General features: G+C 41.7%; 5 protein-coding genes and 2 non-coding genes across 11 annotated transcripts in view; 3 read left to right on the top strand and 4 right to left on the bottom strand.

The window, feature by feature from the left end:
- LOC115765250 (blood vessel epicardial substance) overlaps positions 1-6780 on the bottom strand; it is a 33831-nt gene extending 27051 nt beyond the window's left edge. For 4 of the 5 annotated variants that reach the window (XM_030708722.1, XM_030708721.1, XM_030708723.1 and 1 more), the window contains exons 1-2: positions 6638-6780; positions 6155-6222 (exon numbers count right to left, since the gene is read on the bottom strand). The gene's annotated coding sequence lies outside the window, so the exon portion shown is untranslated. Of the gene's footprint in view, positions 1-6154; positions 6601-6637 lie in introns of those variants that run through there. The other variant, XM_030708720.1, reaches the window with a different exon arrangement.
- An 801-nt stretch (positions 6781-7581) lies between these two features.
- LOC115765282 (dolichyl-diphosphooligosaccharide--protein glycosyltransferase subunit STT3A) lies at positions 7582-11300 on the top strand. Its single transcript, XM_030708772.1, has 6 exons — positions 7582-7942; positions 8202-8530; positions 8602-8991; positions 9185-9472; positions 9653-10129; positions 10336-11300. Exons 1-6 carry the CDS (start codon positions 7822-7824, stop codon positions 10888-10890), a joined length of 2160 nt encoding a protein of 719 aa, XP_030564632.1. The 5' UTR covers positions 7582-7821; the 3' UTR covers positions 10891-11300.
- On the top strand, positions 9029-9113 carry LOC115765442. Its single transcript, XR_004018117.1, has one exon. It is a non-coding gene; the product is annotated as a small nucleolar RNA Me28S-U3344 (small nucleolar RNA).
- LOC115765443 lies at positions 10181-10267 on the top strand. Its single transcript, XR_004018118.1, has one exon. It is a non-coding gene; the product is annotated as a small nucleolar RNA Me28S-U3344 (small nucleolar RNA).
- Positions 11301-11481: 181 nt separating the features above from the next.
- On the bottom strand, positions 11482-15394 carry LOC115765432 (ionotropic receptor 21a). Its single transcript, XM_030708978.1, has 5 exons — positions 15014-15394; positions 14663-14944; positions 13200-14079; positions 12938-13130; positions 11482-12362 (listed from the first exon to the last, which is right to left on the bottom strand). The coding sequence occupies exons 1-5, from the start codon at positions 15392-15394 to the stop codon at positions 11543-11545; spliced, it is 2556 nt and encodes an 851-aa protein (XP_030564838.1). The 3' UTR covers positions 11482-11542.
- A 2899-nt stretch (positions 15395-18293) lies between these two features.
- Positions 18294-20649, bottom strand: LOC115765287 (band 7 protein AGAP004871). The gene is made up of 4 exons (XM_030708777.1): positions 20408-20649; positions 18875-19388; positions 18650-18815; positions 18294-18583 (listed from the first exon to the last, which is right to left on the bottom strand). The coding sequence occupies exons 1-4, from the start codon at positions 20583-20585 to the stop codon at positions 18404-18406; spliced, it is 1038 nt and encodes a 345-aa protein (XP_030564637.1). The 5' UTR covers positions 20586-20649; the 3' UTR covers positions 18294-18403.
- A 593-nt stretch (positions 20650-21242) lies between these two features.
- Positions 21243-22895, bottom strand: LOC115765236 (NADH-cytochrome b5 reductase-like). The gene is made up of 2 exons (XM_030708693.1): positions 22775-22895; positions 21243-22719 (listed from the first exon to the last, which is right to left on the bottom strand). Exons 1-2 carry the CDS (start codon positions 22775-22777, stop codon positions 21793-21795), a joined length of 930 nt encoding a protein of 309 aa, XP_030564553.1. The 5' UTR covers positions 22778-22895; the 3' UTR covers positions 21243-21792.
- Between the last annotated feature and the right edge of the window lie 75 nt (positions 22896-22970).

Below are 22970 nucleotides of genomic sequence, written 5' to 3' on the forward strand. Positions count from 1 at the left end.
GGTGTGCAGCACACACACACACACACACACACACACACACACACACACACACACACACACACACACACACACACACACACACACACACACACACACACACACACACACACACACACACACACACACACACACACACAAACACACACACACACACACACACACACACACACACACACACACACACACACGTACACACACAGATATATATATATATATAAGCTGTTTATACATATGTGGACTGAAAACAAGAAAATGGTCAAAGCAGATGAAGTCATCGCATTTGGTTGCCTTGAAAAGCAACCAGCAATCATTTTGCGATGGCTCAGTTCCCATTTCGTGGGTTGGTTGCGTTGTTGTGTGACCACACACACACACACACACACACACACACACACACACACACACACACAACATAATTGTTCATTTGTCTTATACAAAGCAGGTTAAATGGCTGCCAACAATCAAACTTCGAACCAAGACGCGTTTCATAGTCGATATCAAAGTCCATCGCAATGCACTTCCCCATCATAGCTCTAACTCAAAAAGTAACAGACTAGGAGATACCCTGTACCCAATGCCAAGCTGTCTGTATAAGTTATACTTCCTTTCACACAAACATACACAAAAAACGTCTGGGCTTCTTCTTCCTTCTGGCCGGCGTCGTTTATAGTCGGATCCTTATATTTCAAATTCATGGTTAAGGCAAATAAAGTCGTTCAAAATTACAAATTGTAAAGTTAACAAATCAAACCAAATTAAATGGCAAACTTATCGGTCAGAAGTATCAAAGGTATTAAAAGCAACAATTAATTAATTTAATTTAGTTTGATTTAAATAAAATTCAGGGGGTGATGAAATTTGAAGTTAACCAAAACCCGATTTCGATATCAATTTGTATCGATTTTGTGGAAACAGAGCAATTTATCGATAATCGGAAATATAATCGGAATGTGCGGGCACCAGAAAAAGCTAGTCTCTCGCTCGTATAGCTTCTAAGGGCGGACAAATATACGGATTTTCAATGGGCTCAGAGCCTACAAATTTTCCGATAAACTCTGCGCGGTTTAATAAAAAACTTATCAATTAAAATTACTTAAAGACAAACGATTTTCGATTGTTTCGTGCCAAGCTGTGTATGTCAACGGTCTGATGCGGAACTAGTTCCAATTTTCAACTCTGTAAATTGTCATGATATAAGCCGATGAATAGATCTAGATTAAGTTGTAGCCTCGCACAACTGAGAGAACAGATCCGAAGAGAGACGGACGCGGCTATTTTTACTGATTAGTAATATAAGTATATATGTTTGTATATAAAAAACTGTAATTCCATCGGAAATTTCTGGTTCAAACTCATCTACAAGAATCTTAATGAGCGTGTATTTGAGTTTTGTTTTACACTGAGAAGCTACCCGTCCGGGGTGAATGTTATGTTTAATTCGAACGCACTTTTAGAAATTCCATCCGCAACTGTGGAAAATTGGCGGAAAACGGTTGCATGCAAGTTTTTTTTGCCTCATTAAAGATTAATTTTCGACTTGAAGTTTCACACTAATGAGAAGAACACGGCAATTCAAATTTTTGATACTTCATTCAATGGACACATTTTCAAATATCTAAATGCAAATTGGGACGTACAGTTCCAGATAGTACGGGCACATTAAGCAAGGAGCTCATTTATATTCCATAAACGTTTAATTATATGGACTTTTGAAAGCCGCTGGCGAAGAAGATGTGGCTAATGCCTTTGGCTCTCAGTTCCCCAGGCAGCAAACAGAAAGTGAAACGACACGACGACGGATTTCTTACAATTTCCGTTTCCCACGAGTAAACAAAAGAGACAGCACCGATACTGCTGTTGTAGTAATAATAATAATAATATTTTCAGCAGCAACTGCTACAGACGAACACAATGTTTTACAGCTGCGAAATGCAAGTTTTTTTTTTTTTTCGTTTTTTTTTTGTTATTGGAGCGAAAGCAAAATGCAGCAGACCAATAAAATTGCTCTTAGCGTACCCAAAGGCCCCGCAGAGCAAACCAACTTCCATATGTCTGTTTATTTTTATGGAAGCAAGGTGCAGAATATACTCAGTATACAAACAGAATTCTTCGCACTCAAAGTCGGATCAAAGTAATTTGCGGCTATCAAGAGCTTTAGCTGGAATTGAGCAAAAACTAATAAACTAACACTTCGTTAACAGTTCCAAGACATACAGGTGTATGCAGCTTTAACATTTGTTTGCATAACAGAACTGTTAAATGTTAATTACATAGAAATGTTAACATGAAATATTGTATTGCTGGTACTTTACTGAGCAATGGCTATTCTGCGAATACTGTTAGGTTCCAAAACATGCAGATGTATACAATTTTAACATTCGAATGCATAACATAAACGTTAAATATTAACTACACAGAAATGTTGACTTGAAATATTGTATTGCTCAGTAAAGTAGAAAAAAAACTAATAAGCTAATACTGTTAAGTTCCAAAGCATATATGTAGATGCATACAGCCTTAACATTTGTTTGCATAACAGAACTGTTAAATGTTAATTACATAGAAACTTGAAATATTGTATTGCTTAGCAAAGTAGCAAAAACAAAAAACGTTAAAAAATCTGCGAAAGGTGACGCTGCCAATAAGCAAAAACTACACTTAAAATAAAAATTTTTAACTAGAAATTTATGACAGCGTTTGCTATCTCATTTTCGGGCTAAGATCAGTCAGCGCTGGAAATATCATTAACAAACAGTGAGAGGCAAATATTTCCCATCATTATAAGTAATTAGATGTAAACGTTATCTAATCGGAAGTGGCCGACTAGAAGATCCACAAGCATTCTAGTTTTCTGCCTTACGCAAATATACGATCTATGGAAATGGCGTATGTTATTGATGAGGAGGAACTACGATTGAAAAATCAAGTCTCTAGCTCTGATGGGTTCTGAGATCGATCGACTCGGCTATTGCTGCTAGCCAAGAATATTTGTACTTAATGGGATCAGAGAATCCATGTTTCTGCCTGTTACATACATGTGCCAGTATACCCTTTCTATACATTTTCAATAGGTACAACAACTATAGAGGCCGCGTATATGTAAAAACCCATCACACGTTCATTTCAGTTGTCAGCTGTGTTAGTGATAACGAACTAGACAAAAACAACATGCAACACTTATAAGTAGAGTAAAAGAGTGCTGAAAATTGAATACGATTCCAGACATTTGAAGAACTTACATAATATTCTAATCCTATGCACTCACTTTCGATCGAGTGCTCCAACTGGAGCAATTGGGTAATCCGAAAATTCATAGCTTGTAAGTAAGTTCAAGACATCCGTAAATAAGTCAATTTTCTATCGGTGTATCAGACACTGACTCCAATATAAATATGGGAATTTGTCTGGATTCACGCTATATTCTGTTAACTTAATATCTTAATATCATTCGTTTTTGCACTCTTGATAAGCTTGGTTAATTATTGGTACAATCAAACATTTGCGTTCTTATAGTCAACGCACGTTTGTCCTCCTCGGGAGTTCGAATCCACCCTGCTGCCTATTTTAATATGCTCATGTTACCATCCCTTCTGTTACACAACAGACGTTTAACATTTTATCGGCCGCTACAGGCCCTCATCGACATCCCTATCTGGCAGAGTTGCCAGCCCTACGCGTCTTTGAGATTAACCAGATGATCAGTTTCTTGTTTTAATGGGTAAAGAAAAAAAATAGAAAGTAATGAATCTAACGAAAAGATTGTCAAGTTGTTTGTGGCGCTGAAGATGCTGAACCAGAATTTCTAGGATTTTCCAACGTGATTAAAATAGGAAGGATGTAAGAATCATGTGTATGCAGCACATGAGTATCTGCTATCAGTACAAATTATATATTTGAAACAATTAAAGATAATAATTGAGTTTTTATCAAAATTACGTTCGCATTTCATTATGCTAATCAACAAAAAGTCCACAAAAGTTGGACTGAAAACTAATTATTTGTTATATATTTAAAGAAAAGAAACACAGAGTAGGTCAGTAAATGATTTTTTTTTTTTCAAAAATTGTTTAGATATCGTTATACCCTAAGTTCCTTGAAAATGCGCAGAAAGAGTTGAATGGTTTTGTGCAAGTGTATGTAACAGGAAAATGGAAGCATCTTCGACACTATGAAATATACACATATATATTTTTGATCAGGAAGACGAGCTGAGTCAATTTACCCATAAATCGTCGTCAATCTCGAAATCTACAAAAATAAACCCAAATTTGAGATATATATATTTTTGTATAATATAACGAACACGTATTAAGAATGTCTCACAATCAGAAAAAATCGTTTTCAAAAGTAGAGCCTTGCACCTCGGCATATGCACACTTTCTGCTTTTGCCCTAGTAGAAGATCATAAAAATCGGACAATAAGCACCGAAGCTAATCTGGAATGCATGTGCCACAGTGTGGGGTATCTTCGAGTCGGGCACACCCGACTATAGTACACTTGTTAAACCTGTTTACGTAAACATAATTAGCGATTTTGTACATTTTACATATTACAATTATAGCGAAAAATATGAGGCCAGAAGAGATCTTGCAATTGTTGCAAGTGCCGCAGGTCCATTAATTAGTCGGTTAACCGATTCAGAAGTTAAACATATCTGATGAAACATGCTTTATACATATGCATATTCGAAACTACGCCTTAAGGCGTTTACACAATGAAACTTGTTGTAGCTGTTGCCTTGCAACGAGCTCAGTTCAGATTAAAAATCTCGCTTAATATTCCATGCAAATTTTCCAATCAGCAAGCTGCACACATGGCACCAACAAAGCCGGTCTTTGCTTTAGTAAACACACACACATACTACGCATACAGATACATGCATATATATATATATGCATACTCTTGCAGTTACAAGCCAGCAATGGGAACACCCACCCACACAGTAGCTCAGCTTATGCTCGAGGGCCTCATGATATACATATATACGTATATGTGTGTATTCACAAATGCTGATAATAGAAAAACACATTTTATGGATCATTGTACGAGAATTTAATATGTACTTTCAAATGTAACTCTATTCATTAATTGAATATGTACGTAAAGCGAGAGAGAGCGAGAGAGAGAGAGAGAGAGAGAGAGGGGGGGTAATAGGAATTACGAATTCCATTTGAAAATGTTCTCACTTGACGGAAACCAGAAATGCGTTCAATCAGAGTACTCAAAGTTTGAATGAAACCTTTCTATATTTTACGTTTTTAATACCTCGATCTTTGTAACACTCTATCTGATATACTTTTAGAAAGAGATCTTGAGGATCTTATGAGTGGCGAGTGTCAGGAGGAAATCAATTGTTTGTATCCTTGTATGTCCATAAGCATATATAGTAGCTTTATCCAAGGGAAAAGTAAGCAAAAAGAGCATACTTTTTGCGATTATATTTACCAAGTGGTAGGAATTTTTGACAAGTAAGCTCCTAATCCTTTTGAATCCTTGTGACTTATGGCCATTGCGATAACAAACCGCTAGGGATGGCTAACAGTATGCAGCTGCTGCATTCACACAACAGTCGCGTCTATGTGTGCTTCTTGCAGCCCTGGTGTGTTACTATGCACACATACGCACACAAGCGCACACACGCGTACCGAAAAGAAGAAGAAGTAGAAGTAGAAGAAGAACAACAACAACGTCACATCAATTGGCTGCACAACAAATGCAATTGGCTCGCGTGGGGCACATGCGAGGCATGGTGCAGTGTGGCATGAAGTGCAAGTGACGGCAAGCGGGGAGTGCGTTGAGCGTTGAAGTTGCTGCTGCTTCTTCTATGGCACATATTATAGCACTCTGTGTGCTTTTTCTTTATTTTTGTTTTCTATTCGCGTGTGCGTGTGCATGCAACTGCCACCACAGCCGCCGCACGCCGCCCGCCGTTGCCACCACCCGCTTGGCCACGCGTTGATGTTCGATTTTTCACCATTCTTGAAAATTGTATGAGCTGCATGTGCATGCCTCCGCCTGTCTGCATGTGTGTGTGTGTGTTTTTGTGTATATCGCAATCAATTTGATTTTGGCCATGCACTGCTGAGGGGACTACCCCCGTTCCCACAACCATCTCATATTTAAACATATATATATATATATATATATACTTACCACATTGAGTCGTTGTTGCACTTCGTGTTGCTGCTGCTGCTGCTTCAATTGTAGGCGGTGTCCCTGCGCTGCATAACAGTTGACATATTTGAGCGATATTTATTAATTTATAATTTACTTTTAGCACGACCAAGTTTCAATTGGCCACACACACACCCATACACTGACTCACACGCATATGCGTTAATCAAAAACCAACAACAACAAAAACATTTAAAAAAATAACAACAAAAGATTATACATATCAGAAGCACAGCATTGCTGTTAACTGCTGATGATGCTGCTGCTTCGGCGGCGGCTGCCCTTCGCTTAGGTTATGTACACACACAGTTTGACATTTTAACTAGTTTGTGCATATGTATGTGTGTGCTGTGTGAATTTTCTAGTTAGTGTGTGGCTGGGCAATAGCCAAAAGCAATTAATGCTGTTTATCACATAAACGCGCGCTTTGCTGCCAATTGCAATTATTATTATTTAATTTACCAGTTGGAGCGAATGCGTGTCTTCAGCTGCCAAATAAAAAAAAAACACTAGCACTTTAAAGTAAAAACAATAACAATAAGTCGGCAGAGCAGCGACGACGTCCGCGCGAGAGCAACGACAGCGACGACCAGACGACCGCGGTTTAATGAATAGTAGGTATGCATTGCGCAGGCCCCTTGTCGGCGTTGAAGCGAGAGAGTAAAATTGAGACTCTGTGACGTCACAGCTTTATAGTTTTGAGTGGAAGCGACTAGGTGCTTATATTTGGAAAGAAAGAATACAACATTGTAAGAATTAATTGCCAGCAGCATTGCTTAAATATAAATCACAAACTACTAAAATCGTGTACAACTTAGCACACATAGAGTTCGTTTTGAACTCAATTAAAGCCAAACATAATGATCGATTTTACCAAACAAAATCTTAAATTAAATGATTGAAAATTGAATTGGATTTCAGCTGTTAATATGAATTGCAATCAAAATTGTGACGACATTTGCAGGCAGAAATTAAAGCGACCGTACATCTTTACTTAATCGCAAGCGACGACTTTGTTATCGCAGCAACAAAATGCTATCGAAACTGAACTGCGCACATCACAAACAGCTGATCGTTTTCAATGCAGCCAAAACTGTATGATAGCACAATGGAGCCGCGAACTTTTTAAATTGTTAATATGTATGCACTTATGTTAAATGTAAACAAACAGCCTATAACGAAAAATTGGAGAAATATAAATAAGCAGAATGTTATATATGTATTTATATTGTTATTTTTAAAGTAAAATCAGGAATTAAAAGCTGATTTGCGCTTGATGGGCGAATTCAAATTTCGAGTCAGTCGTGTCGCTTCGAGCAACAATGTACTTATCGATAACACCGCACATACGCTCATCGACTCATCGATAACATTGCGCAAATCTCGGGCGTCTAGCGAATTTTCATTAGGCTGCCACGAAGCTTCGCCGCATTTAGTTTAATACATTTTGTTTGTTTTTAAACTCGTTCTGCGCAGCAAAAATAGCGCAGGTAATGTGCAGAATTGTTGTGTGGTTAATGTGCAAACCCGTGTGTGGAATTGCATGTAGTTTTACCCAGACAACCCAGTAATCAGCATCGAGCAATAGCCGCACCGGCATTTCTTGGTAGCATCAGAAAGCCGTGACAGAAACCAATACACCGGCCATGACCGTGGATACTAGCAATGGAAGCAGCGGAGGAGCGACGAAAGCACGGGGTCTCCTAACCTGGGAAAAACAAGAGCATCTTGTTAAGCTAGCGATACTTATTTTAGCCGCCGTTTTATGTGAGTATTTTGCGTGGGTTGCACGCCAATATGTATAAATTCAATTTGCGGGGGTGGAGACATCAGTAAATATATTAGTAGATGTACATGTATGTGTGTGTGGGCGTGAATTCACAAATATCGATAAAAACTCAGTTCGAGCTGGTGAACACGGCCTAGAAGAAGAAATTTGTAATCGAAATATCGGAGCGAAGTTTTGTACGTACGATAACAATTGTGTGCAACCAACTTAATGTCTTTACTTTTCTGCGTCTTGCAGCGTTCGCTACACGTTTGTTTTCTGTGCTGCGTTTTGAAAGTGTGATCCATGAGTTCGATCCCTATTTTAACTACCGCACCACGCGGTTCTTGGCCGAGCAGGGCTTTTACAAATTCCACAATTGGTTTGATGATCGCGCCTGGTATCCACTTGGCCGCATCATCGGCGGCACCATCTACCCAGGATTGATGGTTACATCGGCGGCCCTGTACAGGCTAATGTGGATGCTGAACATAACCATCGATATACGTAATGTGTGCGTGTTTCTAGCACCATTCTTCTCCTCGCTGACCACGCTCGTCACATATGCGTTGACCAAGGAAATACACGTGAGTGACATTTAGGTTAAATACGAACACGTGCACGTGAGTCTGACATAAAATATTGATGTCATTTGCAGAGCACTGGCGCCGGCTTGGTAGCTGCAGCGCTGATATCAATAGTGCCGGGATATATATCACGCTCGGTGGCTGGTTCCTATGACAATGAAGGCATCGCCATATTTTGCATGCTCTTTACCTACTATCTATGGATCAAGGCTGTCAAAACGGGCACCATATTCTGGTCGGCAATGTCGGCGCTTGCCTATTTCTACATGGTGTCCTCGTGGGGAGGTTATGTGTTTCTCATCAATCTGATACCGCTGCACGTGCTGGCGCTGATGTTTACTGGTCGCTTTTCGCACCGTATTTATATAGCATATAGCACTCTATATTGCGTTGGCACCATTCTCTCCATGCAGATATCGTTTGTGGGCTTCCAGCCCATCCAGAGCTCCGAGCACATGCTGGTATGTCACAAACATTTGTTGTTTATTATAATTTGTGTTGCCAAATGATGATTACTTTTGTAATTCTTGATAGGAAGAGTATGAAACATAATGAGTACTATAAAAAAATACTGATGCGCCATATTTTGTGAATTATTTATTAATTATTTAAAATGTCTATATTAATGGCTCATCTCTCCTTTTTGTTTTACAGGCACTGGGAGTTTTTGGTCTCTGCCAGATACACGCCTTTGTAGATTATCTGCGCTCGCGTATGCCAAAGGACCACTTCGACCTGCTCTTCAAGACGCTGGTGTCGAGTGTAATTAGCCTGGTGTTGATTGTGGGAACGCTGCTAACACTAACTGGCAAGGTATCCCCTTGGACGGGTCGCTTCTACTCGCTGCTGGATCCATCTTATGCCAAGAATCACATTCCAATCATTGCCTCTGTGTCGGAGCATCAGCCCACATCTTGGTCATCATTCTACTTTGATCTACAGGTAAGCAGTTTTATCAAAAATGTACAGGCATCTGATTTGATGATGACGCCAAATACGATGTGAATGACTTGCGACTTAAAGCAAGCATTGATTACAAGCACTTTGATCGCTGAACCAAGTCGATTTAAAATGTTTTGAATTTTAAAGCATTCCCTAATTTTTGTATGCTTGCCATTTCAGATTCTCGTTTTTCTGTTTCCCGCCGGCCTCTACTTCTGTTTCTCGCGCCTGACAGATGCCAACATATTCATCATATTGTATGGCGTGACAAGCATTTACTTTGCTGGCGTCATGGTGCGTCTAATGCTTGTCCTGGCGCCAGTGATGTGTGTTCTTTCTGGCATTGCCATTTCGCATCTGTTGGCCAAGTATATCAAGTGTGTAGACACGGGCACCTCCAAGCCCGCAACGGAGAGCAAACGGCAGCACAAGAAACTGGAACAGCAAAGTGGTGGGGTCAAAAGTGAGGTGGCCATTGGCTTTGTAGCCATCATAACACTGATGCTTATCGTTTATACGCTTCACTGTACCTGGGTCACTTCTGAGGCCTACTCCTCGCCGAGCATTGTGCTCAGCGCCCGCTCCCACGATGGTGGCCGCATCATCTTCGATGACTTTCGCGAGGCCTATTACTGGCTGCAAATGAATACGCCTGAGGTGAGTGGACAAAAGAGAAAGAGAGAGGGGTATATCGCTGTGTCTCTATTTCGCACTGGTGATGAATACAATTTGTATATTCTTGATAGGAAGAGTATGAAACATAATGAGTACTAACAAAATGTTGCTGAAAATGTGCATCTGCATATCAATTACTGGATATTCAAAGAATGTTCAAATGAATTCAAATTGCTTTCTGTTTTCAGAACGCGCGCATTATGTCCTGGTGGGATTACGGCTATCAAATAACAGCCATGGCCAATCGCACGATACTTGTCGACAACAATACCTGGAACAATACGCATATTTCACGTGTGGGCCAGGCAATGGCCTCGTCTGAGGAGAAGGCATATGAAATAATGCGTGAACTGGACGTTGACTATGTACTAGTCATTTTTGGTGGTTTGACGGGTTACTCGTCAGACGATATTAACAAGTTCCTGTGGATGGTGCGCATCGGCGGCAGCACCGATCGCGGTGCGCACATCAAAGAGAAGGACTACTATGCGGCAAATGGAGAGTTTCGTGTAGACAAAGAGGGTTCCCCCACACTGCTCAATTGCCTCATGTACAAGATGTGCTATTATCGATTTGGGCAAATGTATACGGAGGGCGGCAAAGCGCAGGGCTATGATCGCGTGCGTGCCGCCGAAATTGGCAACAAGGACTTTGAGCTCGATGTGCTTGAGGAGGCATATACAACCGAGCACTGGCTGGTGCGCATCTACAAAGTGAAGGACTTGCCAAATAGAGGCGTCTAAATGTGCCGTGGGCCCACTCTCTCTCTCTCTCTCTCTCTCTCTCTCTCTCTCTCTCTCTCACTCTATCTCTATTTCTGTTTCTATGTCTCTAACACATTCGCATGCATGCATTCTTTGATAGAGCTCTATTAAAAAACATTCTGTAATTTGTACATTCATTAAGCTTAGCTTTAATTTTAAGCTCACTGCTCTTTTTTTTTTTTTAATATAAAGTCTTACTTGAGTATTATTGTTATTCCCTGTGTCTGTCTCTCTCGCGCTCTCTCCCTGTCATAGTTGAGAGAGATTGTAATTTATAAAGTTTCGTTTGATGAATCAAATACGAAGCAAGAGCATATTCTTAGGGTGTAAGCCAGCAAACTGATCGAAAATAAACATATGTGAAAACAAATCTCATTCAAATTATAAAACGTGCCTTTTTATTTGTTGTTATTGAAATATATAAATCGAGAATAGTATTTATGGGAACTACAGAAGTACGATAGAAGTTATACAAAAGTAATTAAAAACGATTAAAACAAAAGATTGCAGCAATTTTTTTATTATTGACAGCTGAGATTATTTATTTATTTTGTTGTGGATCATAATTCAAATTATCCTGGACATGCTACAAATGCTGAGAATATGTGAGTTGATAATTTAGAGAACTTGCTTAATTGATGTGATTATCATCTTGCTGTGCATCGATTTCGCTGCCAAAGACAACATCGGCCACGTCATCCTCGTTAGACTCGTTGCTGTGCTCATCGGCCAACTCTAGCCGGGCTATAAACTCATCCAGGCCGTCCAAAGATTCATAGACTTCTTTGGGCACTTCATCCAATGTATTCCAAACAACAGGCTGCAATTCTGCTGGACGCGAGTGGGACTCCAGTTGCGTCTGGGCCTCCGGCCGATTCGAGCTGTACAGCTCGCGCAGCGTGGTACGTGTCAGATTTAGCTCCCGCACGCCGAATCCCATGCGCTGATTCGCATCCTCAGCAGCATGACGACGCGCCGCCTTGCGTGCATCGTGCACCTGCTGTTCGGCTGAGGTGCGCAGCACGGCCGAATTGTGCCTGGATGACCAGGTGCTGGATGCGGACTTGCGCGTACGATTTATAATTTGACGGCACTTGTTTGTGATGCCGCCAACAATCTCAGAGACAAGCGCAACGGCGCCCATAAAATAGCCAATGCCCATGAGCAGAAACATGCCCTCCGTGTCGGCGGTGGTCAACTGGCGCTCCTCCTGTATGATTTCACGCAGCGCTGAGCTGGCGCTGGCCTGCAGCAGGCGGCCCGTCGACGAACGCTGCATGTCCCAGCTGACCTCGTGGCCCAGCTTGATCATCAGTCCGCTCTCCTGTGCAGTCATAATCATCGAGTCAATCTTGCGTTTATACACAGAATTGAGCGGAAAGAGGAAGCCAATTTGAAAGAGTGCAAAGCACTCCTCGCTCAGATGCAATGCCGAACGCCGGGATAGATTCCTGGTTGGCCGCGAAAAGTGGAGAAATTATAATTCATGCATAGTTTATGTTCCTCCTCAGTCAGTCCAGGCTAAGCAATGTGATTTACATTTGATTGGCATTTTTGTTTCTATTTGCCACGAAGTGTTACTCATTGAAATCGGACTGAAATCGGACTCAACTTCGGCTCTGTCTTAAAGAAAACTATAAAAATTAAGATAGCTATAGACTGTCACTTGGTTCTTCTCGGAGCCTCATACTATGGGAAATACGTGCGTAAGTTCGGTGTGTATAGCCCGATCTTTATGATATGTTCTGGTCATAAATATGGCATAAATACCAAAGTCCAAGACTCGATCGCCAAAAAAGCAAATAGATGTCCTACACCCCAAGTTTTTCAACTCTACCTCTTATTGCCTTGGAGATCGATTGGCAGGCATGGCTAGATCAGCTAGATTAGCCTGATGCTGATTAAGTATATATATGGGACCGAAAAAGACTCCTGCATTAAAATACATTTTAACGAATTCCATCCATCTATCCTACGCAATCTCCACGGGTTTAGTGTATGCAAAGAGTATGTGGAGTCCGCTTACTCATTCGAATAGTTGGATTGGACGAGGTATTCCAGACGCGACCTTGAACCGAGAAAAGCATAATTCCAGAAAAAACTCTGCGTGACATTGCCAATGCCTTCCTCCAGGGAGCCAACAAACTCCATTTTCTTGTACAGCTTCGACGTGGGCTCGTGTGTGGAGTTCTGAAACCAATTCTCCCAGCCGCCATTATCTAAGATTTGGTTAGACGACATTACAGTTGCGAAAGGACCAAAGGAACGCCAGCCAGATGGATACGTACCCAGCGTGCATACACGAAAGAAGAGGCCAAGCAAGTCCAATACGGAGTCAACGGTGTCCGGAAAGGCTGGCAATGTGACAAATGCTATAATGGATCCAGTGTAACAGGATGTTATAATGATGGTGAAGAGCCAATAGGAGCCGATCAGCAGACGCGTTGAGGTCTTCTCCGTATTGCCCCATGAATATTTGCCGGTAAATGTGAAGGCATTCGTGAACATGCCAAAAACGTACCAGAACATATTCTCAATTTCGCCCCAGTTACCCATCAGGTGCCTCAGTGTCAGGCGATCTGTAAATACAATCGGAAATATGCCACCGAGATAAACGCAGATCAGTGCCACCCACACGGGCCACTGAAAGGGGCCCATTATGGCACGATACTTGGGCAAGGCCTTGGATGCCAGAGTTATGAATGCCGCACAGTCCCGCGAATGCCCCACCGACATGTCCGTGGCACGCATTCGATCCTCGGTTATGTAAATGCCCGACATGCCAATATCAACACTGCCCTCTGCGATCTGAAATTGTATGTTCTCCACGATGCTGCGCGAATTCACTAGATTGGGCGTCTCTGTAATCTCCACGGTGAAATTCAAACGCTTGGCTATTATATTCAACAGACGCATCTCAATGCCATCCCAACGCAATGTGCCCATGCCCGAGGAGTCCAGCGACTTGATGCGAAAGATGTACGGCGGCTGATTGGCGGCCGATACCTGAAAACGGTGTCCGGCAAAACCATTCTGAAATTTTGCCGGAAACAGATCGATGTGCGGTCGCGACAGAGCGCCTCGGATCCAGCTGGTCAATACTATTCCAGTATTCGAGCCCAGGCCATCCGCATACAGTTTATGCGTGTATAGCACAAAGGGCCGCTCCTGTAAAAGCATTTCTTCGATTTATATATTCGCATATTTATGATTTATGAATCACATTTTTTATATAAAATAATTATATGTCTAAAGTAACAATTAATTGAAAGCCTATCGTTTATCTTTAACCAAGTCACATTCTACTCAGACGGGGCGGATTTTACGAAAAGTGTGGAAGTGAAGCCAGTTGAGAAACTCGATTCACCCAATCGTCGCTTTTCACCAAGAAAGGGTGAATTTTGCGAATTGTGTGAAAGTGAGTTTGAGTTTGAGTTTTTAAAAAGGTTGGAGTGGAATATCCCAAAACCCTGCCTTGTCGATTCAAATGGATTTAGAAGAAAAAGAAAAAAATAATCATATTAAACTAACTTTTGATTTTCTGAGAATTCCCTTTTATAGTATTTAAGTAAATACTTATAGAAACTTAAATGTAATCTTTAGAAATCAAATCCAAACTATAAAAGGATTGTCTCTTAATTCATTAGCCAGCTTTTGCTCGGTTAGTTTCATAGTTTAAGCTACTGAATAATTTCTGTTATTTCCGTGAACAACGAAAGAACACCCTGTATTTAAGCCTAGTCGTACTCACGCGCTCTGAAATTTCCATTAAAGATTCACCAATGACCAACAGATTGACAATATTCGACGACAGGTCGGAGCTCAGGAAATCGCGCAGCTTCCACTGTGATGAGCTGGAGACCAAGACGACGCGACTCTCCGTTTGGGGACCCAAAATCTTGCGTGCCATTAATGGTTCGGACAGGAATAGTATATAGCTCTTGCAGTTGTTATCAATATGCCTGGTGAAGTTGGGATTCTGTGGTTCGTAGCGTTCATTGATCTCGCCATGATAAAATGTAACCGGCATGGTCTGGTATGGTATGAAACAAAAATAAAAATATAAGACTCTAGAGCTTCCACTTGCCAGCTCAGTACTCGCCTTAAGGAGTGTCTCCAACAGTTGGCCCTTTGATTTGGCCACCAGGCTGTCGTAGTAGATGACCGGCGGGCATTTGGCCAAATACTCCTTGGCTATTTTGTTGACCAGCGTTACCAGTGAGTTAGTCTGATCGAAATTGTGCGACGTTAGAAATTTGCTGGCCAAAAGTTCGGCGCGTGGCTTCGGATTGCCACGGAACGTGGCATCCACACGGCGCTTGAAGCGTCTCTCATGGCAGTTGCCATAAAGCTGTTCGTTCAGGCGATGTCGCTCAATCAAACGAGAACTCACACAGTTCCCAGGCCAAGCCCCAGCGTTGTTCACTGCCAAAGCAAACCCTTGGCTGGCAACTAGTGCCAGACACGTCCACCACGGCAACATGCTGCAAATGCTCGACCTGCCCCATGTGGCGCCGCATTTATATATACGGTAACCCGTGCATGTGCTGACCCGCACGCGAGAGGTTGCCGCCTAATCGAATTATATGCATTTGTGATTTGATTATTGTTTCCAAAGTTGTTGGGAAACCGTTGTAACACCTGGCTGCAGGAGCGTCGATAACAGGCAGGTGGGTGGGCTCTAGTGGGCTGTGACCGGCTAGAACATACCCTCCATCCAGCGTTAAGCTCAAGAACAAGAACGAATAAACACAAGCTGCGCACTTTATATGCATGCTATGCTTACTCTTCTTCTTCTTCTTCCCTTTGCCCCACACCCTGCATGGGAAATGCAACCTTGATTAACTTCGGTGTTTATGGTCCGATCTTCATGAAGTTTTCAAAGCTTAAATATGGCGTACAAAAGTATGTATACATCGAGAGCTTATCTTCAAAAACCATATTTTTACAATATCTATTTTTACAACATCTATAATATCTATAAGTGAAATAGGCTATATCTATATATCTAGCTCTTATCGTTCCATATATGATAAGCTGCATATACCTCTATCTCTGGGCTACATCGAATCGTCAGTTCGTCGTGATCCAGAACATATATACTTTCTGGGATCGAAGATGCTTCCATCTGTCGGTAACATTGATTTGCACAAAAACATAATACCCTTTCTACCCATTTTCAGCGGTTACAGGGTATAAGAATTAGATATGTTATCCCCGTAAACAAGGTAGTTATTATTAATATAAAATATGATTGCCTGCTCCGTTTGTTGTTTTCACTTTCAACGTTTTATTATTCAAGCACTTGCCACATTTTGTTTTGTATATGCCCGAACTATTTGCAGATAGCCAAGGACTGATTAATGTTATTTGCCAGATTGTGTTTTTATCAGCAATTTCTATATTATTTGAGAATGTCGAAAAGAGCGCACTTCAACTAGAAATGCCTTTAATTCGAACAATTAGTAGAATCTTTGAGGTTTTCCAAAGTAAACGATGTCGGACTTGGCCCAAGAAAAACCTTATCTATCTATCTACATATATATACTCATCTTACTCATACTGTATATCTCATACTCCATATACCCATATCTCTCCATTGCAGGGTATAATATGACGAGCCAAGGACGGTTTGGCTTATTGCCGAGGCTTAAGCCGTGAACTATTTTAATCGCCGATTGGCACAATTACTATCTACAATTTCCACGTCTAGATATTTGTAAAAGGAGTCAAGTCCATCGAATTGAGAAACAGAACTTGCAATCCGCACATTTAAGTCTCGTTAGTCTCTTTTGCTCATACAACCTTTGACCTTTGCATGCTCCATTCAAGAGTATTGGATTTTGCGAAGAATGTGAAACACTTATCAACTTCTCACAAAAGCCTTTGGAAATCAGTTTGAAGCCGATAGGAAGGTAAATAAAAAAGTTTCTGGAAACTGTTTTCCGCCATTTTTTCACACTTGCGAGTGGAATTTCTCTCAAATAGTTGTCCATAAATAAACATTAAGTTTTACCTGCGATTAATAGCGTTTGGAATAACTTTCGTCTCTCCGCCTTCTCTATTGGTGAATCTTATTTTAAATAACATTGAAATTGAAGTCGATAGAAAAAAAAAAAAAACAAAAAGCTGCAACCAACCGATTTCTGTCAAGTTTTGTTACGACCCCGAAAGTGGCCCAACCCATCAACTGATCACTCCTGAAAAAAACCGATTAAGATAGCAGCACATACACACAGCATTAAAAACAATACAATCGAAATTGCAATGCTGTTGATAGCATTTATGTATACAGAAATTATTGCAATTTGCGCTAGCTGCCGCGGACACGTGGACTGCCACACATTTTCTCTAATAACTTCTGTGTTTCTCAACCAACCTTGATGAAAATTTCAACAGTAGATTTTATTGTGCTAAAGAATATTTGTATACTCTCAAAAAGTCCATTGCATTAAATTGTGGCTTAAGCTGCTGGACAATTCAAATGGGTTTACTTATAGATATAAAATTAAAGATGCTTGAAATATATATATATACTAAGTATTCTAGGATATACATGCGAAGTTTGGTGACTCTAGCTCTAAAAACCTGAGGGATTTGCTCTAAAACAGGATTTCAATATCGATTTTTATCGATTGCTTGGAAACGGATTAAGTAATCGATTATCAGAAACAAACTCGATCTGCGCAGGCACTGGGAGCACGTACATCTAAAATTTCAAGTCTCTAGCTATTATAGGTTCTGAGATCCTTGCGTTCATACATACGGACAGACCGACGGACAGACAGACGGACATGGCTCGATCGACTGGGCTGTGGGTGCTGATCAAGAATATATATACTTTATGGGGTCGGAGATGCTTCCTTCTTCCTGTTACATACATTTGGATTTTGCACAAATACAATATACCCTTATACCCATTTTTAATGGGTTCAGGGTATAAAAAAGACTTGATCAGTGTTTACTATACGAGAAGCGAGCACTAAAACTTGTTCTGTTTTCGGGGAATCGATAAAAATCGACATCGAGATAGGTTTTAAGAGCGTGTGGTCCCAACATTGGCATATAGACTCTCGTAAACTATACACAATTCCAAAATTTTGTGAATACCTCCATCCATTCCCTCCAAGGGAAATAAAACAGTTTTGAAGGTAGACTTTCGTATTCACACACACATTTATGCCCAGAAAATGACGAGAGCATCGCTACGTTCAGGGTATCTCCTAGTCGGGCACTCTCAACTGTAGAACTCTTACTAGTTAAATATAATTATATGCATTCGAATAAATGTTGAAATACCCGAATGCTGGCTTTGACATAAAACTCATGGAAAAAACCAGCGAAAGCCACAGCTGGGCAAATAGATAATCTATTACTAATTGTGTTACTGGGCAATATATGTATAATTGTGTATTCATATATAGACATATTTGAGCTGCATGCAGACATATACAATACAAATAATATAGCTGCATACAATTGTGTAGATAGCTTAGAGGATTGTTTGAGGATACGAGGCTTGTTGTTCCTTCAACAGATCTGATGGCAGCTGCGGCGGAGGCATTTGCATATACTTAGCCAGATACGGGGTCAGGAGCTCCATGGGCAAGGGGAACACAATCGTTGAGTTCTTCTCCGCCGAAATGCTGCTCAGCGTTTGCAGATAGCGAAGCTGTGGGTAATATACACAAGCAAATGGTATGGCAATCGCATTCGAATCAATGAAGGTGCGACTCACCTGTAAAGCGGATGGACTGGAGGATATCACATCGGAGGCCTCCTTGAGGGCAGTTGCTGACTTCTTTTCACCCTCGGCCGCAATCACCTTGGCGCGGGCATCGCGTGAGGCTTCCGCTTCGGCAGCCATTGCACGCTGCATGGACGTGGGCAGCGAGACATCCTTGCTGCAAGGGATCAGAAGGATTGATCAGCTGTATGCCTTGTGCATTAATCCATATCTTACATTTCGACGCGCTCAACCATCACGCCCCAGGGTTCGGTGGCATCGTCCAGGGTCAACTGCATGTTGTGGGCAAGAGTCTCGCGCTCGGTGAGCAGCTCGGTGAGATTACGTGTGCCCACAATGTTGCGCAACGTGGTGGCAGCCAGGAGCCGCGTCGATGTGCTGTAGTCCTCCACGCGCACGATCGCATACAATGGATCACAAATGCGATAGTAGACAACCGCGTCCACGGTCACCGTCACCGAGTCCTTCGTTAGCATCTCCTGCTGCGGCACATTGAATGTCACCGTGCGCAGATCCACCTTCCGATACTGATCGATGCAGGGCAATATGAAGAACATGCCCGGACCACGAGGACCGCCGCTCAAGCGTCCCAACCGAAAGATAATGGCACGCTCGTACTCGGCCACGACCTTAATGCATATAAATATCGAAATGGGGCACGTGATAATAAAGACCAGCAACGAGAGCAGAGTGACAATCCATTCCATGCAGCCCAGCGGCTCGTTTTCCGCTGCAATCACAAATCAAAGGCATCCGCCATGCAAACTCCTTCATGACTAAGTTCCTGATAAGCGAATTTCAGTTGCTTTTTTTTTGTACATTTTTTTTCTTGCTTTTTATGATGCTGGTACACGCAATTAATCCGTTAAGAAGCTGACTCACAATGACTAGATGATACTCTGCCAATCAGGCCTGAACTTTTCTAGGTACCCTAAACGCGATTTTGTGTATTAGTAGCGGGAAATTTCAATTTAATTTTTACTATAGGTCAAAACCTAAACCAAGCCAATTTCTTAAACAAAAAAAAAAAAAAATGATTAATTCAACAAGAGTTTGGTTAAAAATAAATAAAGCAATTCTTTGAGCAAAGCCCGGCCCCAAGCAATGCATTTATCCATACATATTTGCTAGATGTAGTAGAAAATGTAATTAATTAATTAAAATTAATTACACCAATTACACTCAGAAAACATATGAGAAAGCAAGGCTTGAAAGAAAATTGTGTGACTCCAGCTTCAGGAACCTAGCCCAAAGGCAATAAACAATTTCTGTTGGGGCTGTTGAATATAATAAATAGCATTGTTCTTTTGAAAATTGAATGAAATGTGAAGAAACGAGCTTTATAGCCGTGCCCCGAAGCGTACCGCAAGTTCGAAAGGCTTTCCTGGGAACCGCACACACAGGCAATAAAAATGATAATTCTGTTTGTTTCTTACAATTCTTCAAATTGAAGCCAAGCCCATAGGGTATTCGTATAGGCTTAACTGGTCGCAAGAATGCAATTACGTAGTTAAGTGTTTGATTGTTAGCTAAAAGTAGCTCTGGGAATATGAAAAGAAAAAATTGATAGCTTCCAGTGTTATCTTGATCCTTATCAACACAGCGAATCTTATAGCTATATTATCTTAGCATATCGAAGAATTTACAACATCAAATATAATGTGAATTGCACCAAAATCAGTTCGCTTATCTAATCTTGTTTACTTTTGACAAATAATTTGCCAATTGCCAAAACTACTTGGCGCTTACATGTCTTAAATCCGCGATACTCCGGCACGGGATTACGCTTTGTGTGCACAACTTCTGGCTCCGGTGGCTGTTGACCCGGCGCTATGTTGACCATATGGGCGCTGGAGCCAGTGGGTAGCTCCGAAGCGCGCAAATCCTCGTAATTAGAATACAGGGGTGAATTGCGCTGCTGTTCCATGACGTTGCTGTTCGCTCCACAATGCACCCAATCCGTCGGCCAACCGCTCGTTACTGACGGCTGTGATACTACCAACTGTGCTATGACAGTCTGCGGGGTTTTTAGCAAAAGCTCTCGCTCACAAGACCGATAAGCGCGAACTGCTCGAAACTTGCCGCACAGGCTGCCCATTGCTCATCAATCGCAATGCCCGCTGCTCATTGCTCAGCTGACTCTCATTATAGAGGCTTATCATTCATCGATGAGCCAACGCTTGCAATCCGCAGTCAGTGCGAAAAGCTCAAGTCGAGCACTCCATGGAAGTTGGACCTGTCCACAAATCTAAGGCACGTGGAGTCCAACCTAACGCCATTCCACCGTCAATGGGCTAATGGGTGTACCCCCCGCGTCGAGCGATCCGCATAACCTAACCCAACCCAACAGAAAGCGCGTAGAAGTTTTCGGCAGTCTATCGAGAGAGGAGAGAAGATGTTTAAGCTAGTTGGGTGCAATAGGGTGGAAAATTGTAGAACAATTTTTATGTGAACGCTAACTAATCTATTTTGAAAGATCGTTAGGAACGCGTACAGGAGATTTCATATCAAAATACACTTCTTAAGTTTTTGAAGTACCCATGGCCAGAAACTACGATGGAATGATGGCCTGAATAGGATTGGGAAACCAATTTGATCCACTTTAGTGCCAATTAATTCAAGCAGCTAAGAATTAGAACAAGTCATATAGTCATATAGTTATATTACAAAGTTTGCTTAAAGTAATCCCACTACTTAAATTTCTTAGCTTGTAATATCTACAATGGGGGAATTTTATTTAAGTTTTGATAACAATATTTTAAAGCTCAGAGCTTTGCCGTTTTGTTTATTGACATAAGAAAACAACAAAGTGCGCAATACTCGATTCGCAGTGTAAAAGCCGATTAAATGAGTTGAAGACTCCTCCTGATTATTTGGTCAGCTCTTGGTGACGAATCGGTAGCTCTACGTAATAAACTGCCTTTGGCATGTTATAAGTCTCTGGAAATCTAAGAATTTGATTCATACGGACAGGCAGACGGACAGCCAGTCGAACGAAACCCATATACTCTTTTACTTTGTAAACAGAGTATAATTGGATTAAAGTCGTCAACATTGGAAAGATACAAATTGGATGCTACTAGCCAAGCTAGGTGCCACAAAATGCATCCGATAAAGTTAGTCAAACAAATAGTTTACAATAAAAATACATTTTCCTCTGGCAAGCCGAAGGCTCTCGCTGCTTGCTCGCGCATAGTCCGCTGGAAAGTTGGATGGCCCGCTATAATGGCAATGGAGACGGCCTCGTTGCCGGGCACTACATGTGACGCCAGTTGGTCAACATCCAGGCGCACCCTGCGCGCCGTCTCTTTGTAGCGTAGCTTTTTTTGTAGATGCTCACATAGCTCGTTGCAGTCAGCGGAGCCGCATCTGCACTGTTGGTGTGCCAGATAGAGGCAGCTGCGGTAATTCCAGTATTGGTTGAACTCGAGCAGGCGATCCCGAAAGTAAACGTGCTGCAGATTCTGTGCACATATCAGATGCCGTATGCGACTCATGTCATCCTCGTTGTCCAGCACCTGCGCGACCAGCGGCAAAGTGGGCGCAATGGCCACGCCCTGTGCTATAATGTATATGCATTTGGCAGCGCTCACATCATGCACATAGTTGCCAATGGGGCCGCGAAACTCTAACACTTGCAACGGCACCAGTGCTGCCAAATATTCGGACATGTGTCCGCCCGGTTGCAGCTTGACCAGAATTTTGAACTCTTTGGCTATAAAGTCTGTCCAGTAGGGCGAGTAGGGACGCAGCAGCGGCACAGCATGCCCAGTAAGCACAGCGCGTAACATAACATGATGCCCCGGTGGAATGTCCAGTATACTATCGTCGTTCTCCTTCTCATCCACTGCGTAACCAAAGTGCAGCAATCGAACTTGTGCATCTCCGTTGTGCGCCTCGTTACTAAGCAGCTTGAATCTGGCATAGCTAAGGATGACATTCCGCTTGCCCGCCAGCAGTGCACGTCTACTGGGCTTGGGCTTATTGTCAAGAATGCAATTGGTGCAGCCATTGCCGCAGCAGTCGCTTTCGTCCACTTCGTTCTCAGGCATGAGCATCAACTAGAGGTGAGCGATATTTGAGTAAATAGCACAGTAGAGTTGTCTAACTTGTAACCATTTTTGTATATATAGTTGCTTGTTATTAGATGATTGATATTTGTTTTATATACAAAAGCGTTTGAGCTAATTCTGATTATTAGCCGGAATAAGCGACATTTTGACGAATACGTCGCACAAATGTCATACGTACGAGCTACTTAAACAATATATCGTATGTTTTGTCACAGTTTTGACAACACTTGACTACTTGA

The sequence above is a fragment of the Drosophila novamexicana genome, unplaced genomic scaffold (genome assembly GCF_003285875.2).
Source record: "Drosophila novamexicana strain 15010-1031.04,08,12 unplaced genomic scaffold, DnovRS2.1 tig00000960-arrow-arrow-pilon, whole genome shotgun sequence".
Classification (NCBI taxonomy): Eukaryota; Metazoa; Arthropoda; class Insecta; order Diptera; family Drosophilidae; genus Drosophila; species Drosophila novamexicana.

What these genes read in the sequence shown, in the direction of transcription:
- LOC115765432 (XM_030708978.1), bottom strand. Translation starts at nt 15,394, where the DNA reads ATGTTGCCGTGGTGGACGTGTCTGGCACTAGTTGCCAGCCAAGGGTTT. An exon ending in TGTTGGAGACACTCCTTAAG is followed by an intron (nt 14,945 to 15,013) that starts GCGAGTACTGAG and finishes ATACCATACCAG; the next exon opens with ACCATGCCGGTTACATTTTA. An exon ending in CAATCCAACTATTCGAATGA is followed by an intron (nt 12,363 to 12,937) that starts GTAAGCGGACTC and finishes GCGGCCAACCAG; the next exon opens with GAATCTATCCCGGCGTTCGG.
- LOC115765287 (XM_030708777.1), bottom strand. Translation starts at nt 20,585, where the DNA reads ATGGAACAGCAGCGCAATTCACCCCTGTATTCTAATTACGAGGATTTG. An exon ending in GTATCGCGGATTTAAGACAT is followed by an intron (nt 19,389 to 20,407) that starts GTAAGCGCCAAG and finishes TTGTGATTGCAG; the next exon opens with CGGAAAACGAGCCGCTGGGC. An exon ending in ATGGTTGAGCGCGTCGAAAT is followed by an intron (nt 18,816 to 18,874) that starts GTAAGATATGGA and finishes GATCCCTTGCAG; the next exon opens with CAAGGATGTCTCGCTGCCCA.
- LOC115765282 (XM_030708772.1), top strand. Translation starts at nt 7,822, where the DNA reads ATGACCGTGGATACTAGCAATGGAAGCAGCGGAGGAGCGACGAAAGCA. An exon ending in AGAGCTCCGAGCACATGCTG is followed by an intron (nt 8,992 to 9,184) that starts GTATGTCACAAA and finishes TTTGTTTTACAG; the next exon opens with GCACTGGGAGTTTTTGGTCT. An exon ending in TGCAAATGAATACGCCTGAG is followed by an intron (nt 10,130 to 10,335) that starts GTGAGTGGACAA and finishes TTCTGTTTTCAG; the next exon opens with AACGCGCGCATTATGTCCTG.